The 17,801-nt window shown below is 53.5% G+C and overlaps 2 protein-coding genes across 2 annotated transcripts; both read right to left on the reverse strand.

The window, feature by feature from the left end:
- Positions 1 to 588: 588 nt before the first annotated feature.
- Positions 589 to 1,500, reverse strand: LOC103720098 (thioredoxin H2-1). Its single transcript, XM_008809642.6, has 3 exons — positions 1,319 to 1,500; positions 1,058 to 1,180; positions 589 to 942 (listed from the first exon to the last, which is right to left on the reverse strand). The coding sequence occupies exons 1-3, from the start codon at positions 1,442 to 1,444 to the stop codon at positions 811 to 813; spliced, it is 381 nt and encodes a 126-aa protein (XP_008807864.3). The 5' UTR covers positions 1,445 to 1,500; the 3' UTR covers positions 589 to 810.
- Positions 1,501 to 11,617: 10,117 nt separating this feature from the next.
- LOC149768491 (uncharacterized) lies at positions 11,618 to 12,940 on the reverse strand. Its single transcript, XM_089928914.1, has 3 exons — positions 12,734 to 12,940; positions 12,104 to 12,649; positions 11,618 to 11,830 (listed from the first exon to the last, which is right to left on the reverse strand). Exons 1-3 carry the CDS (start codon positions 12,812 to 12,814, stop codon positions 11,618 to 11,620), a joined length of 840 nt encoding a protein of 279 aa, XP_089785040.1. The 5' UTR covers positions 12,815 to 12,940.
- Between the last annotated feature and the right edge of the window lie 4,861 nt (positions 12,941 to 17,801).

The raw sequence follows: 17,801 nt of genomic DNA on the forward strand, positions 1-17,801 counted from the left end.
TTTTCTTTCTCTCTAGAATAAAGATCTGACCGACAATAGCGCTTATCGCATTCTCAAACATTCAATCTATCTTTCTCAATCACTTTGTATCCTTCTATTCTCCTGCAATTGATGAATCTTACCATGTCTCTCCTTACTATTATCTTAATGATCATTATTATATTACTTGCTACTGATTGTCATTCCAATGTAGATGATCATCATTCCTATACGAATGATGATTGTTGCTATATGGGTGATAATTACCATGAAGAGTTAGATAATGCTCGAAAAATCTTAGATAACTTATCTCAAAACATTCCTGCTACTGTGGGATGATATTAGATCGCATGGCAAATTATAAGTCGACATTGCCAAGGTACAAAAAGGAAGTCATTGCTTATCAACTGCAATATATACTAAATCAGAAGGTTTGCTAATAAAAAGCAGTGTTCATGATCGACCATACAGCGTGCACAGAATAATTCAGTACCATAGATGGAAACTGTGCTCTTGATACCTTCATGCAATTACTAAAACGTTCACTTTGCCACTAACAACCCCGTTCACATCTCACATTCATGATCAAAAGTGTAAACCCATCAGGCATGATGATGAAACATTCCAATGTCAGAGTTTTACTTGCACCAGTAACAAAATGCCCAATCAGGTCAGCAAATTTCTAGCCATAAATATAAACATTATTGTTCACAATTATAAAAGCGGAAGCAGAAAATCTTAATTATTCTTGCCAATTATCCAAGTATCTGGCATTCACCAACAGAAGAAAAGGTTAAGGATGGGAGAGGAACACACCAACAAGCATACCTTTCAAGACCTCAGCTGCTCGATTTTCTTGTCGAGCTCGTCCTTCTTCGAGCCCACCACCCTGCCCACCTCGCCCCCTCCCTTCACCAGAACGAAGGTCGGCATTGCCTGCACCCTCCACTGCTGCGCCACCTCCTGAAAAATTTAAAAAGAAAGATCCAATCAATATTCTTAAACCCCTAACCCTACTCCCATCTCGTTCTCTCCAACGACGAAGTTATTTACTAAGAATTCATATATAAAAGAATACCGAGAGCTCGTCGACATCGATCTTGACAAAGACCACGTCGGTGTACTTGGCGGCCATAGCGTTGAAGACCGGCTCCATGAAGCGGCACGGTCCGCACCACGATGCCGAGAAATCGATCACCATCTTGCCCATAAAATCCATCAATCAATCAAGCAATGAACCGATCATAAAAAAGGAAGGCAACAGATCGCCATTGAAATCCATGGATGTAAAATCCAAGATGGGATGGGATGAAATTGGGGAAGAGAGGGAGTATTTTACCAGCTTGGAGGAGTCTCCGTGAGACTGCCAGTGGTCGTTCCAGGCGTCCTTGGAGTGGATAGCGAGGACGTGGGAGTCGCCGTCGTCGGAGGCGGCGGCGGCGGGGGAGGAGAACAGAAGCCCCATTTTTCCCTTTACTTGCTTTTCACCATTTCCCTTTGTAAGTAAGGTCCAAGAACGCGTCGGTGCCTAAAATAGCTGCCAACAGCCCGGTTTTTATTTATTTATTTATTTATTCATACAATACAATCTGCCATATCAAGTGAAAGTAAATAATATAAATGATGTGAAATGCTAGCTAAGCTCGTCCAAAAAACCCCTCCGAAGTATCGGGCGACATAAGAGACGACCCAATCTGATGCACTATTCGCCTTCCGATAAACATGAGTTATCCGAAAGGAAGTCAACTCCCTCACCAATGTGCGGAAATCCTGTATCAGCGGGTGACCATCTCCGTACCTATCCGCTCTCCGAATCCAATTAATCACTATGGAGGAATCACCCTCGAGGAATAAGCTGTCGGCCCCCAGCATCCGTCTCGCATACAAAATACCTTCTCAAACTGCCCGTAGTTCCGCTCCCATGGGGTCAGACCTGGTGTGCTCCGCCCTCCAGCTGCTATGAATCTACCTCTATGGTCCCTGATCACAAAACTCACACTCCCAAAGGAACCATCCTTCGTCATGCCTCCATCGAAATTCATCTTGAGATGAACAAAAGATGGAGGTATCCAAATGAAGTAGATAAATCTGGACGCTGAGACAACAGCATTTTTTATATCTTTGGTGGCAACTTGGTGCGGCAGGTTCGATGCCGATTTTTCGATGCCCACGATGCTTCTGGCTCTGATTGCTCTCGAAAACACGCAAAATAATAATATAATAAAAATAAAAATTATTTGCAAACAGATAGAGAAAAGGATTATTTTTTTTAGAGAAAGAGAAAAATAAAAATTATAAACCGGAAGTAGCCCTCCGCAACTCGCCCGTGTGCCCCTAATCTACAGTTCCCAGGTATAGCTATTTGAAAAAAAAAACAAAAACAAATAGTGCTTGACATATTTAAATAAAAAAGTTGTATGTTTTTGTATGATTCCTCCGGTCACATTAGCATTTGAAAACAGATGTATGCGGAGTTACTCATAGGGCTTTTGGACGAGCACTTAAAAGGCACAAGCATTCGCATGCAGACCTGAAAGTCAAGGTCATATATATAAGGTTCTGGTTTTATGGATCACATAATGGTATGTTTAATCCATGTTTCCCAGTAGCTTGACAATATTATGCTATCCATAATTGGTAATTCAGCATTTCTGAGTTGGTTTAATAAGTTTGTCGAGAATGATGGTGAATTGGAACCCGCATATGAATGAATAAATTCAGAAAGTCGGGTGAGATCATGACAGGTCACTGACTTACAGATGAGAAAAGATATTGTTGGGGGAATAAGATTTTTCCCCCAAGTGACACGAATGCCCCCAAGAAGCCGCACAATCGCCGACCCTGAACAGCCGAAGTCGGCGTCCGACCTCGGAACGCCCGACCTCAAGACATCCAACCTAGGAAAATCTTGATACTCAAGGTCTACCCTTGTCAGCCACCTACTACGGCCGTACTCCTCCGAGGTCCAACTGAGGACCATACCCTGCCACTGCTTCAGCATTTATTGCGCATGGCCGCTGTAACCCTCCGGTTCACTCTACAATTAATGTGGATCTCCGGCTTACTCCACCATTAATGCGGATCTCCGGCTTACTCGACAATTAATGCGGATCTCCGGCTTACTCCACAATTAATGCGCATGGCTCCTGACATCTACGGATCCTCGGCTCTCCACGGCAAGTTAGCCCAGCAGAGTCTAGTCAACCATGATAAGTCCCCGATCTCGGCCATACCTCCGACACCGATGCAATAATTCGCCTGGCAGCGCCCCAATTCAGGTCGTACGACGACCTCACTGCCGACATCGATGTAATAATTCGCCTGACCGTGCGCCGACCTGGACAACATGCCAAGCCGTACTACGGCCTCGCCCCGTTACATCACAGGTACACCGACCCCCGCCTATAAAAGGGAACCTTGGCTTCTCAGGCGGGGGGGGGGAAATTACACGCTCTACAAACACTTTATCTCCTCTTCAACACTATTTGCCCCCTCCCTGACTTGAGCGTCGGAGGGCCGGCGCCGGAAGACCCGGCCACCGGCTTGTTTGCAGGCACACCAAACGGAGGACGCCGCTCGCCGACGGATCGCCGCCCCGCCGTGAGGACCCCCAGCTCCCTCTCTCCGGCCACCCCAAGCGGAGGACGCCGCCCGCCGACTGGTCGCCGCCCCGCCGTGGTGACCCGCTGCTCCCTCTCACTCGACCGAAGATTGCCCCCGGGTCCAATTTCCAGCAACAGTTGGCGCTAGAGGAAGGGCCCGAGTAGCAGTCATGAAGTTGAGAAGTAAGGGAGCCTCCAACGTCTCCCGGCGTCCCCCGCAAAGTCCTGGACGCTCCGTCCAGAATTCTTCAACTCCGGCTGACCCAATTCCTCAGGTCCAGCCGGAACAGTTCAACGCCTTAGTACAGCAAGTCCAGGCCCTGGCCGCCGCCGTTCAGGGCCTGCGACGCGAGGAAGCTTTACCAACGCTTCCCCCGCGGGCCCAGTTCCCGCCGGAATTTCCTCCCAACGGCCCGGTTCTCCCCGGCCAGAATTTACATGGCTCCTCCAGAGCCAATAACGAGGAGCGGACTTCCCCCCAGAGAGAGCTACCGGGGGAAGATCTCGACAGAAGACTCCAGCCTTCTGAGGCTGAGTCAGCTCCGGACCGCCGTGAGCCGGTGCAAACCACGGCAACAATTCCGCAGGCAGGGGAGCTCGACCGAAAAGTTGAGCATCTGGAGCGCCAGATCGCGGCACTCCACAGCAAGAAGGCGAGGCAAGAGGAAGACTTTGAGTTCACTACCAAGTCCCCCTTCTCCAGCCGGATCGAGGATGAGCCGGTTCCCGCGGGGTTCAAAATGCCTCAGATGGAGCCCTACAGCGGAATCACCGACCCTCTCGACCACTTGGAGAGCTATCGGGCCCTCATGGCCCTACAAGGGTCCTCGGAGGCCATACTTTGCAAGGCCTTCCCAGCAACCCTCCGAGGGACCGCTCGGCTTTGGTTTTCTGGACTGAAGCCGAACACGGTGTCCTCTTTTGAGCAACTCGGCAGGCAGTTCGCCACCAACTTTGCTGCCAGCCGGCGCCAGCGACGAATGTCAGACTCCCTCCTCGACATCAAACAGAAAGAGGGGGAGTCCCTCAAGGAATACCTGGACCGCTTCACCGCCGCCACATGGGAGGTTTGCGAGCTAGACCAGTCGATAGCCATGTCGGCTCTGAAGACTGGGGTTCGCTCCTACCGATTCCTCTTCTCCATCGAGAAGAGCTTCCCGGCCGACTTCACCGAAATGTTGGCCCGGGCCCGGAAGTATGCCAAGGCCGAGGAGGCAGTTGCCTCTAGGCGGGGAGCAATTGAGCCCGCCTCTAAGAAGCAGAAGAAGCGCCGCGAGGAGCGCGACCGACAAAGGAGCCGATCCCCCCGTCGAAAGAAGAATCTCCCCAGACTGAGGAGCCCGCCCCGTCAGCAGGGGCGACCTCAGCAGAGGACCCCTCCTCGATCGAGGTCCCCACCATGGCCTCGGACGTACCCGGGGAGGTACGAGAACTATACACCCGTCAACGCCTCCCGGGCCGAGATCCTGATGGAAATCGAGGGTCGGGACTTCTTCCGACCCCCGCCGCCTATGCGAGACACGGGATTTCCCCGTAATCCCAGGAAGTACTGTCGCTTCCACCGAGACCGTGGGCACGACACGGAGGACTGCTTCCAGCTCCGGGACGAGATAGAAGCACTCATCCGTCGAGGAGTACTCAACCGGTTTGTGAGAAACCGGCGCGAGGAAAGGAGGCCGGCGGAGGATGTCGTACCAACCGAAAATCCGGACGACAACAGGCCCATTGCCGGCACCATCAACATGATTGGAAGGGCCTCAGCAGGAGCAGCCGCCCCGGGAGCACCCCCGAAACGCCCACGCACTGATGAAGTCATCTCGTTCTCGGACGAGGACTTAGAAGGGGTCGAGACCCCTCACGATGACGCTGTGGTCATCTCAATGATTGTAAATAAGTTTGATGTAAAGCGTGTCCTAGTTGACAATGGAAGCTCAGCCAATATTTTGTATTATCATGCCTACCAAAAAATGGGGTTGACATAAGGACATCTCCGGAGGATCAACGCCCCACTGGTCGGGTTCACCGGAGATTCGGTCCCGGTCGAAGGTGAGACCAGCTTCCTTATCACAGTTGGCCTCGCCCCCCGGGAGAGCACTGTGAGGACGGACTTTCTGGTGGTCCGACTGCCCTCGGTCTACAACGCCATCCTTGGGCGGCCAGGGCTGAATGCCCTTCGAGCCGTAGTTTCAACCCACCATCTGCTCATGCGGTTCCCCACCGGCCAAGGAGTAGGCGAGGTCCGAGGAGACCAGCTGGTTGCCAAGCAATGCTACACGGCGGCCCACGGAGTAAAGCAACCGACCGAGGCGACAATTCAGCCAACGGGCCCTTCATTGCCCATAGAAACCCTCGATGCGAGGGACACCCTCTGGAAGAAGCAAGTAGAGCCCGGTGAGCTTCTTATTCAAGTTCCACTAAAAGAAAATTTTTCCGAGCTAACCGTGCAGGTCAGCTCCGGCCTCGGCGCCCGCGAGAGGGATCGCCTCGTCAGCTTCCTGCGGGACAATGCTGACGTCTTCGCCTGGTCGCCTGCGGACGTACCGGGAATTGACCCTGAGGTCATGGTTCACCGACTCCAGGTGAGGCCAACCAGCAGGCCTGTAAAGCAGAAGAAAAGGGGCTCCGCCCCAGAACGGCAACGTGCTGCGGCCGAGGAGGTGGACAAACTCCTCGGAGCCGGCTTCATCCGGGAGGTCTCCTACCCGGACTGGCTCGCCAACATAGTCCTCGTAAAGAAGGCCAACGGGAAATGGCGTATGTGCGTGGACTACACCGACCTGAACAAGGCCTGCCCGAAAGACAGCTTTTCCCTTCCAAGCATCGACCAGCTCGTCGACTCTACTTCAGGGCACCAACTGCTAACTTTTATGGACGCCTTTTCAGGGTACAATCAAATCCGAATGGCGCCAGAAGACGAGGAGAAGACGGCCTTCATCACCGACAAGGGCACCTACTGCTACAAGGTGATGCCCTTTGGCCTGAAAAACACTGGGGCCACCTATCAGAGACTGGTCAGCCAAATTTTCAAAGACCAGATCGGCCGAAATGTGGAAGTCTACGTGGACGACATGCTGGTGAAAAGCCGAGCGGCGGAACACCACATAGCCGATCTCGACGAGACATTCGCCAAGCTCAGAAGATACAAAATGAAGCTCAACCCGGCGAAATGTGCGTTCGGGGTCACCTCGGGCAAGTTCCTGGGTTTCATAGTGACCCAGCGCGGAATTGAAGCCAACCCGGAGAAAATCCGGGCACTGCAAGAGATGTCGCCTCCGAAGACAGTTAAGGAGGTGCAGCGGCTCGCAGGGCGAGTTGCCGCCTTGGGAAGGTTCGTCTCTCGATCAGTCGAGCGCTGCCTTCCTTTCTTCAAGAGCCTCAAACGGCCGAAAGACTTCCGGTGGTCAGAAGAATGCCAGCGAGCCTTTGAAGAGCTCCGGAGCCTTCTGGCCTCTCCCCCGCTGCTCACCAAGCCCCAGAAGGGCGAGGTCCTTTATTTATACTTGTCCGTCTCCCCAGCTGCAGTGAGCTCAGTCCTCGTCCGGGAAGAGGACAAGCTCCAAAAGCCGGTCTATTACACCAGCCGGGTTCTCAGGGATGCTGAGACCCAATATTCTAAACTTGAGAAGACCATCTTCGCTCTCATCATCTTGGCTCGGAGACTCAGGCCTTACTTCCAAGCCCACACAATAGCTATATTGACCGACCAGCCTATGAAGCAAATATTGCAAAGGTCGGATCGTGCGGAGAGGATCGCCAAATGGGCGGTTGAGCTCGGAGAATTTGACCTCGAGTATCGGCCCAGGCCGGCTATCAAGGCCCAAATACTCGCCGACTTCATCGTGGAGTGTACTCTGCCAGACGACCCCGAGTTGCCACCCGTATCCGCGGAGGAAGCCCCGAGGCAGCTATGGGTCCTGCACTCGGACGAGTCTTCAACCTCGGGGGGTAGCGGAGCCGGACTCATCCTCACCAGTCCAGACGGAGTAGTGGCCGAGCAAGCCTTGCGCCTCGAATTCCCGGCCTCGAACAATGAGGCCGAGTATGAGGCTCTCATCGCCGGGCTCAAGCTGGCGAAAGAACTGAAAGTGGAAGACCTGACGGCCTTCAGCGACTCCCAGCTGGTAGTGAACCAGATCCAAGGAGACTTTGAAGCTAAAGAGCCATCCATGCAAAAGTATCTCCAAAAGGTGCGGGAACTTACGTCTGCCCTGAATTCTTTCAATATTCAGTACATTCCCAGGGCGGAAAACTTCAGGGCAGACCAGCTGTCCAAATTGGCAACCTCCCGCATGAGCGAGCTTCCCAAGGGAACAACGCTCGAGTATCTTCAGATCCCCAGCACGGAGGAACCCGAGCCCACCATGTGCATCGACTCCGAGCCAAGCTGGATCGATGGGCTCGTCTGCTACCTCCAAGACGGGACCCTACCTCATGACGAGACGGAGGCTCGCCGAATCAAGCGCCACCCCCCCGGTATGTCTTGTACGAGAATAGACTTTATCATCGATCATTCACTTCTCCCCTTCTCAGATGCCTCCGCCCCTCCGAGGCGGACTATGCCCTCCGAGAGGTCCATGAAGGGATCTGCGAAAATTACATGGGGAGTCGGGCACTGGCCCACAAGATCCTGCGGCAAGGATATTACTGGCCCACACTCCAGAAGGATGCGACGGATTTCGTCCGGAAATGCGATCGGTGCCAGCGAAACGCCAATATCCAGCGCCGACCTTCGGCCCTGCTGACTTCTATCATCGCCTCCTGGCCATTTGCCCAATGGGGGATCGACATCCTGGGGCCCTTTCCCCAAGCCTCCGTACAAAGAAAGTTCCTGGTCGTCTCCATCGACTACTTCACCAAATGGGTCGAGGCCGAACCCGTCGCCCGGATCACCGAGCAAAAGATGCGGAACTTCGTGTGGAAGTCCATAATCTGCAGATTCGGACTCCCCCGTATCCTTATATCCGACAATGGTCGATAATTTGACAATGTTCATTTCAGGAAATTTTGCTCCGAGCTCGGCATTGATCACCGCTTCACCTCGGTTGCTCACCCCCAGACAAACGGAGAAACTGAGGTAACTAACTGCACTATTTTGCAGGGACTCAAGGCTAGGCTTGATCGGTCCAAAGGACAGTGGGTCGAGGACTTGTACAATGTCCTTTGGGCATACCGGACCACGTTCCGACTGCCCACGGGAGAGACCCCCTTCAACCTAGCATACGGCACTGAGGCCGTCATCCCGTTGGAGATCGGCCTGCCTTCTCCAAGGGTGGAGCATTATGACCGCGACACCAATTCCTCCCAGCTCAGGAGCAACTTGGACCTCGTCGAAGAGACACGAGAGGTCGCCCGGGTCCGCATGGCAAGATACCAACAGCGAACGGCCCAATACTACAACTCCAGAGTCAAGCCCAAGCTCTTCAAAGTAGGGGACCTCGTCCTCAGGAGAGCCGAGGCTTCTCAACCGACCGAGCAAGAAAAGCTCGCCCCAAATTGGGAAGGGCCGTATAGAATCGCCTGGGTACAACGACCAGGGGCGTACAAATTGAAGTTCCTGGAGGGGACTCTGATCCCGCGAAGCTGGAACTCCGAGAATCTACGAATGTACCACCAATGAAACCCCTAGGGGTTCAAGACAATTAGGACAATGGATTCAGCTTCCTTTTTGTAAATAATTCTCTCATTTTGATGACTGTAATTCTCTTCTAATGTTGGGTCGTCTGTGATCCTCAGATTCTCCGGCCAAAATCGGGATGCCCCGAGGCTCGACCGTAGAGTCCCAAACTCCCTCGACCTCGAGAAGTATCGCAGGACGACGAAACGTCGACCGGCGCAAGATTCCCTCGACTAAGGTCGGGATTCCCCGAGGGTCGACCGTAGAGTCCCAAACTCCCTCGACCTCGGGACGAAGCCGTGAGGGGTGGAAAGGGTGGTTCCACCCGGGGCGCCACAAAGTGGACCCCCGGGAGCGGTCGACGATCCCCGATCCCCTGACAAATGATTCCTCGACTAAGGTCGGGATGCCCCGAGTGTCGACCGTAGAGAACCAGACTCCCTCGACCTCGGAAAGCGTCGCAGGTTGGTAGAGCGTGCCCAGACCCACCGACCTGACGAACGATCCCTCGACTAAGGTCGGGATGCCCCGAGGGTCGACCGTAGAGTCTCAAACTCCCTCGACCTCGGGACGAAGCCGTGAGGGGTGGAAAGGGTGGTTCCACCCGGGGCGCCACAAAGTGGACCCCCGGGAGCGGTCGACGATCCCCTGACGAACGGTTCCTCGACTAAGGTCGGGATGCCCCGAGTGTCGACCGTAGAGAACCAGACTCCCTCGACCTCGGAAAGCGTCGCAGGTTGGTAGAGCGTGCCCAGACCCACCGACCTGACGAACGATCCCTCGACTAAGGTCGGGATGACACGAGGGTCGACCGTAGAGTCTCAAACTCCCTCGACCTCGGGACGAAGCCGTGAGGGGTGGAAAGGGTGGTCCCACCCGGGGCGCCACAAAGTGGACCCCCGGGAGCGGTCGACGATCCCCGATCCCCTGACAAACGATTCCTCGACTAAGGTCGGGATGCCCCGAGTGTCGACCGTAGATAACCAGACTCCCTCGACCTCGGGAAGCGTCGCAGGTCGGTAGAGCGTGCCCAGACCCACCGACCTGACGAACGATCCCTCGACCAAGGTCGGGATGCCCCGAGGGTCGACCGCTGAGTTCCAAACTCCCTCGACCTCGGGACGAAGCCGTGAGGGGTGGAAAGGGTGGTTCCACCCGGGGCGCCACAAAGTGGACCCCCGGGAGCGGTCGACGATCCCCGATCCCCGAAGCGGACAATACTTTCTGAAGCAGAGCTCTGCCATTGAACTAGCGCGCACCCTACTTCGGTAGAGCGCCCACAGGCCCGCCGACCTGACACAAGACTCCTCGACTAAGGTTGGGGCGCCCCGGGGTCCGACCAGAGGGTCTCAAGCTCCCTCGACCTCGAAAAGAACTGTAGATCAATAAAGCCTCCCCAGATCCTCTCAACTTCGGTGGGTGTCGTCGGGTCCGTGAGAAGCCCGAGCCCCCTTACAAGTCAAAAATGACTCCGGAGGACGACGAGGAAGGGAAGCAACCTACTCCGCCATGTGAAACACAACTCCGAGAATGCAAGAGGTACATCTAATTCGATGCCCTCCTTGTCAAATTTTATCTACATACCGCTAATCATCTAACGTTGGAGTCCTATCTCGCCCCAAAGTCGGGCTACTCCAATGGGTCGGCTTAAGACCGATCTCCTAACTACATTATGCATGCTCCGTTCGACAAGTCTCCACTCGTCAAGTCTCAACTTGAACAAAGTCTTCGTAAGTTAGGGCCCAACTCGGCCCCCATACATAGACTCCGATGTCTAGCTGAGAAAGCGGTCCCGGCCGCAAGTGCACCAGCCGAACACAGATACTAAGGCGATCTTCAGAGATTCCAGCCTTACTCACTGAAATCTCGGCAGAGTCCGAGAACAATAACTATGAAAACCTTCGGCGATAATTCAACTATTAGCCCGCGCTCCCTACAAAGGACCCGGAAGTCAAGTTTGGAAACCCGACTAGACTCCCCCGAATAGCGGCACGAACAGACCTAGCCCGGTCCTACTCGAAGGGCTAAGGCCCGACCTCAATGCCTTGGAATTTCCCTAAAGGCCGAACGTGACGACTTTCGCGATTCTAAGATCCGAGTTATAGGACTTAGAAAAATTTTCTGGAAACCTAAGCTCGGAGCTCCCTTTGCTCGGAATGACTAAGATCCGAGAAGGCTAAGGTATAACTCAGGAAAAGGGCAACTTCGTTAAGTAGCCCGAGAACTAAAATACAGAGTTAGAGGTCGTCGAGGCGGTTAGCTAAGACTCTAGCCTCATTCACGACAAGAAAGGGAAAGACGAGCACAAAATGACAAAAGTATTTTTTATTGACAAAGGGCCGTAAGGCCAATTACAAAATTGGAGGTCGGCCACTCAAGAGCCGACCTCGGATACGATGAAAAAGAAAAAATACGCCAAGTCTCAAGCGGCGGCAGTAACATCCGCGGGGTCGTCCGTGGCGATGGCCTCGGGACCTTCAGCCGGCACAGGCTCGGGGTCTTCTCCAACTGGCTTAGCACTTCCCAGATCATGCCATCCCCCTTCCCGTTTTAAGTCAGCACCTTTCTTTCTCCCTGACTTGTCTTGCCCACGCTTCTTTAGCATCTCTATCAGGGAAGGATCCATCTTCTCCACCTGTGCCTCCACGATCTCGTCCGCTGACATGAAAAAATGCGCCAAGCCTCAAGCGACGGCAGCAACATCCGGGGGATCATCTGGCACTGTGATGACCTCGGGACCTTCAGCCGGCACAGGCTCGGGGTCGGGGGCAGAGGCCTCGGGTGCCGCCTCCAGGACGCCGTCCGTCTCGGCCGCCGGTGCCGCCTCCGGGACGCCGCCCGCCTCGGCCGCCCTCGTCGAAGGCTCGGCGGGGTCTTGTTCGTACAATCCCGCCTCGGATGTCAAAACGGCAGGAATGTCTTCCGTGTCGGACCCGTAGCCCAGGTTCATCTTCGGACGGATCGTCGAAAAGTCGTACTGGGGGCAATACCGGATCACCTGCAGCCGGAAGTTCTCGAAACCCCGGAGAAACCCGTCGACCGTCTCCTCCTCTAACATGTCGCGGAACTCCTGCGACCCCTTGAAGAGCTCCACGGCATGATCAGCTCGCTCGAGTGCCCTCCTCTCTCGGGCCTCGAGCTGCTCGATTCGGAGGCGGAAAACCCCGTCCTCATACTTGAGGCCCACAACCTCGGATTGGACCTCCCCCAAGCGCGCCTCCGAGGCGCGCAAGGCCGACCTGGTTAGGGCATGAGCAGCCTTCTCCTCCTTGAGCCCCTCCGCCATAGCGAGGCGCTCGGCCTCGGTGGCCGCCCTCCGAGCCTCGGCCTCGGCCAACGCCGCCTCCAGCTCGGCGATCCTTTTCTTAGCCGGCTCCAATTGCCGGCTGACCCGCCGGGTCTCTTCCTGACATCCCCGGGCGATGAACACCAGGGAATCGAGCTCGTGAATATGCTGTAAGGAAAGAGACAAAATGATCGTGAGTTAAAAACATCTGGACTCGCTAATAACTTTAAGGAAATCAAGAAAAGGACTTACCCGGGCAGTGTTGCAGTAGGCACTGTCAACAATGTCCTCCAACGGAATGTTCCGGAACTCGGCCCGGTCCGCCGGAAGCATCGCACGCCGAAACACGACGCGTGCGACCTCAGCATCATGAATAGCCGAACTCCCCACAGGGATAGGGGAGTCCGGCTCATCCGACTCCTCTTCGAAGTACCTTGAGGAGCTCGGCGCGTCCGGCCTCGGGACCCTGGGGCCGCTTGCCTCAGGGCCCCTAGTCGGCTCGGGCCCCGGGCGCTGTGAGGAACCCGAAGCCGGGCCCTCCCGCTGGGAAACGGGGGCAGGGCAAGGAGGGGCCGACGGGCCCGCGTCGTCGACGACCCGCGCCCGCCTCGGGTCGGCTGAGGAGGCCCCCGCCTCGGGGCCGCTCGTCTCGGCCGACGTAGAAGCGCCGGCCAGCCTCGCCTTCTTCCGAGGCTGGGGCATAGCTCCCCCGGCCTCGGCCTCCCGCCTCCTCAGGCGAGAAAAAAGCGATGTGTTGCTGGTCGGCATATGGGGAATATCTGAAATCAAAAATATCATCAAGTGTTAGACCATTAGCAGTAAAAACAAAGGACAAGAAAAAAAAAGTAATGTAACTACCCTTACCCTCGGGGCGCGCCGAGCTCAGACCCACGCTCGCCAGGGCGTCCTCCCGTAGGAGCTCGGTCAGGTCGTAGCCCTTCTCGAGGGCTCGGAGAGCTTGTTGAGGGCCTTCAACCGAGGGTGTCCCCACCTCGGATTAAACCCCCACGGCGCCTCAGACGCCAGAAAGAAAAATTTCCCCTTCCACTCGTGTATAGAGGAAGGGGCCCCGCGGAAGAGCGACATACCGCCTCGGAAGGCAAAGTATAGCCACTCCGCGTCCGCCGGGTTCTTCTTCAACAGAAAACACCGGCGGAAAATACTCACTGAAATCGGGACCCCATGCCCAAGGCACAGAGACAGGAACCCGATGATGGTTCTCCACGAGTTCGGAGCGAGCTGTGCTGGGACAAGTTGGTACTCGACCAGCAAGTCGTTCACAAACCTGTGGACAGGGAACCGCAGGCCGGCCCAGAGGGTCTCGCGGTGAATCGCGATCCGACCTAGGGGCGGCCGCGTCACCCTGTCTTTCGGCCCCGCAGTTTCGAGACGAAACCCGGGCTGGAAGAAAAACCGGGAGCGGATTAACTCCAACTCCTCCCCTGACAGGCTGGACCCTACCTCCTCCGGACCAAGACCCATTTTACAGGAGCGAAGTGAAATCGAAAGCAGAGAATGAAAACTGGGGAAGGAAAAAGAAGAGGAACCCTAGCAGTTGCAGGGTAGGAACCTACTAGACATCGCCGGAAATCGCTCCGGGCACCGACGGCGAGGTTCGGTTGAGGAAGGAAGCGAGGGAGAAAGACAACAAAAATAAGAAGCAGCCAAGTAAAACCTTTAGGGCAAACTCAAGGGGTTTATATAGACCCCCTCGGCGGTCCAGATCGGCAGGGTCGGTTCCCATCCCCCGATCGGATTGCGCCACGTGTTGACCTCGGAGACCGAGGCACCGTATTCACTCCGGATCAATAAATCGGGTACGAAATCGAAGCCCTGTCCCATCGGATCTCGGGGCCTCATTATGGGTCCGCAGAATCGAATCGCCTCGAAGAACGAACGGACAGCACCTCCGCTCCCCTCATTTAATAAGGCCCTGAGGCACGTGGAGCCCCGACGTAGCCTTCACCTCGCCGGATCCATGATCCAGTAATACGAGATCGGAAGCGTCCGATCCTAGGTCATGCCGCGTGTCCGTTTTGAACCCCGTAACGGCACGCTCATTGATGAGCGGGGAATTCCGATTACGGGATCGAGGCGTCGCCTCGTTGAGCCCGAGGACCCTCATCATGGGTCCGCCGCACGAAGCGGTCTTGGCGATCCAAGAGACGCCACCCCCGTTACATCCGCTCCAAGAAACGTAAGGATACGGGCTCCACCATAAGTTCGCTGAATAAAGCAACCTCGAAACGCCCAAGGGCGCGGGTCTCGCCATAAACACTCCGAGAAACAAGAGGGCGCGGACGAGATTCGCCCCCTAACTCTAACGACAGACTTTACTTCCCACGTCCGAGCCCGCAAGCCGCTCGAACTCGGAAGTCGGGGGCTAGTGTTGGGGGAATAAGATTTTCCCCCAAGTGACACGAATGCCCCCAAGAAGCCGCACAATCGCCGACCCTGAACAGCCGAAGTCGGCGTCCGACCTCGGAACGCCCGACCTCAAGACATCCGACCTAGAAAAATCTTGATGCTCAAGGTCTACCCTTGTCAGCCACCTACTACGGCCGTACTCCTCCGAGGTCCAACTGAGGACCATACCCTGCCACTGCTTCAGCATTTATTGCGCATGGCCGCTGTAACCCTCCGGTTCACTCTACAATTAATGTGGATCTCCGGCTTACTCCACCATTAATGCGGATCTCCGGCTTACTCGACAATTAATGCGGATCTCCGGCTTACTCCACAATTAATGCGCATGGCTCCTGACATCTACGGATCCTCGGCTCTCCACGGCAAGTTAGCCCAGCAGAGTCTAGTCAACCATGATAAGTCCCCGATCTCGGCCATACCTCCAACACCGATGCAATAATTCGCCTGGCAGCGCCCCAATTCAGGTCGTACGACGACCTCACCGCCGACATCGATGTAATAATTCGCCTGACCGCGCGCCGACCTGGACAACATGTCAAGCCGTACTACGGCCTCGCCCCGTTACATCACAGGTACACCGACCCCCGCCTATAAAAGGGAACCTTGGCTTCTCAGGCGCGGGGGGGGGGGGGGGGGGGGGAATTACACGCTCTACAAACATTTTATCTCCTCTTCAACACTATTTGCCCCCTCCCTGACTTGAGCGTCGGAGGGCCGGCGCCGGAAGACCCGGCCACCGGCTTGTTTGCAGGCACACCAAACGGAGGACGCCGCTCGCCGACGGATCGCCGCCCCGCCGTGAGGACCCCCAGCTTCCTCTCTCCGGCCACCCCAAGCGGAGGACGCCGCCCGCCGACTGGTCGCCGCCCCGCCGTGGTGACCCGCTGCTCCCTCTCACTCGACCGAAGATTGCCTCCGGGTCCAATTTCCAGCAACAGATATGATTATGTGTTTACGCTAAGGGAGGTACCAAGTTTCTGATCCAATCCTTTGAACAAGGTCAGTATTGGGTACCAGCAAATTCCTTAGGACATGTTCATGGTACTGCTTCCAGCTATGTGTTTTTAAGGTAGTAAACTTCCACTGTTTCTAAGGAAAAACACCTCTCACACTCGTAAGACTTGGGATCTGTCGTCATTCCATCTCATGAGCCCCCACACAATCATATAATAAAACAAAATATATCCCAACACAGTTTCTTGGTCATTGCATCAGCCACTCACAACGAAGATTATTCTCCCAACAAATTAGCCGTCTACGTTTCATCATACACCATTAAAATGCTAAAAGTAACCTGGCTTGGATCTTGGACCAATTAAGAGTAGTTTGAAGTCGGCTTGAAGGGAAACTATAGTGTTTACCCAGACGAGAAAAAAAAGCTAAAGAAGTTCTGGAAAACTTTCAAACATTGAGCAAGGTTGGATCATTTGCAATGGATGGGCTCTCAGCTTATAACATATATAAGCCTTCATCGCAGTCCTGCGACCCTAGCATAACAGCTACCAACTTCTTGACATTTATATTGAAGATCTACCACCTGTACAGTATTTATTAAGAGAAAAATTTCAGCTAATCTATGTATATGAAAGGGGCATAAATCTCAAAGCACAAACTTCATACAGAGTAGGGCATTTTATAATCCGCATCTTCACTGGAAGATAAGACACATGATTTAAATAGTGGAATGCTACGACAAAGTCCCAATCACTCTACATAAATTCATGGATTCTGGCCTGGAGTCCATTCAGATCCTGTATTCTGCTTTTGGCAGCTCCCTCTCATAGTAATGTATTGTCTCACTGCCTTCTGATTGACCTCAAAAATGAACCTCATGTTCCTTATCTGCAAGCACAGTCAAATGCTATTCATTGGATTTTTACTGACCAAACATTTCGTACTAATAAATGTGTGTGGATGTATCTGGATGCCTATTACCAATCAAAACATCAAAGTACAAAAACCCCTTAAAAAGTATGCCATGTATCTTGAATTCATTTATCAAGACTGCTCCATATGACAACTACCTACAAGAGACATTTGTTGATACATCTAGCAAAAAACAAAAGGATTTTTGTCTCATTAAGTATTAAATTAATGAAAATTACTCAATTAAATGACAGAAAATTGCAGATGCCTCAAACAAATTCAGCACCAATGCAGATGGTTATAAAAATCCACAAGTTTTGATGGATCTTTGTTTAGTTTGTATTTTTAAAGCCGGCATCATATAGATGGGATAAGGCTTTTTGGCATTTGGCTTTCGTATATGTATATGTGCATGCTCATAATGGTAAAAATTATTGTAAGCAAAATAATTAAAAGAATATTACTCATGGTTATATCAAGAATTGAAAGATTGTGTAACAGTATGTTTCAAAAGAATATAACAATTTAAATGCCAAACCACAACCATCCCTGTACTTGAAGCAAACAACCTGAACTTAGATTTATACACTTTTTAGCAGCTACTTCCTTGTTGTTGACAAAGATTGAACACTTGTCAGTGTTCTTCAACCAGTAGACCCTCCTTTTGCCTTGGTTCCCACAGTCACTTAAGAGCTTGGCACACCACGGCACAAGCTTGGCACACTAGGGCGTTACCCATTAGGCCCACTTTCCTACATTCCTAAGGCATCCGCAACGAGCAAAGGGCCAAGACTTGGTGTGGCGACTTGGAGCTGAAAGCCGCCCTCCATCAATGGTGCTTTCATTGAGATACTTCCGAGAAAAGGTCTCTCTTGAGGTAACGCCTTAAACCCGCAACAAAATTTCAAATTTAGGGTTCAGGCTAGATATGTGCTTATTTTTTTCATTGCGTGCCCTATGAAGTGAGGTTTTCTTCTTCCTACCTTCATTTTAATTGTTGAGCTTGTGCGAGGGTACTTTGGAAGTT

Source organism: Phoenix dactylifera, chromosome 1, assembly GCF_051530095.1.
Source record: "Phoenix dactylifera cultivar Ajwa chromosome 1, Ajwa_hap1_PhDact_Kaust_v1.1, whole genome shotgun sequence".
NCBI classification, from domain to species: Eukaryota; Viridiplantae; Streptophyta; class Magnoliopsida; order Arecales; family Arecaceae; genus Phoenix; species Phoenix dactylifera.

Bases quoted from the DNA above. Each gene is read 5' to 3' on its own strand.
- LOC103720098 (XM_008809642.6), bottom strand. From the start codon at position 1,444: ATGGGGCTTCTGTTCTCCTCCCCCGCCGCCGCCGCCTCCGACGACGGC. The intron at 1,181-1,318 runs GTAAAATACTCC...TTTATGGGCAAG, and splicing joins ACGGAGACTCCTCCAAGCTG to ATGGTGATCGATTTCTCGGC. The intron at 943-1,057 runs GTATTCTTTTAT...TAAATTTTTCAG, and splicing joins TCGATGTCGACGAGCTCTCG to GAGGTGGCGCAGCAGTGGAG.
- LOC149768491 (XM_089928914.1), bottom strand. From the start codon at position 12,814: ATGCTTCCGGCGGACCGGGCCGAGTTCCGGAACATTCCGTTGGAGGAC. The intron at 12,650-12,733 runs GTAAGTCCTTTT...CTTTCCTTACAG, and splicing joins CCTACTGCAACACTGCCCGG to CATATTCACGAGCTCGATTC. The intron at 11,831-12,103 runs GTTTTGACATCC...GTGGAGGCACAG, and splicing joins ACACGGAAGACATTCCTGCC to GTGGAGAAGATGGATCCTTC.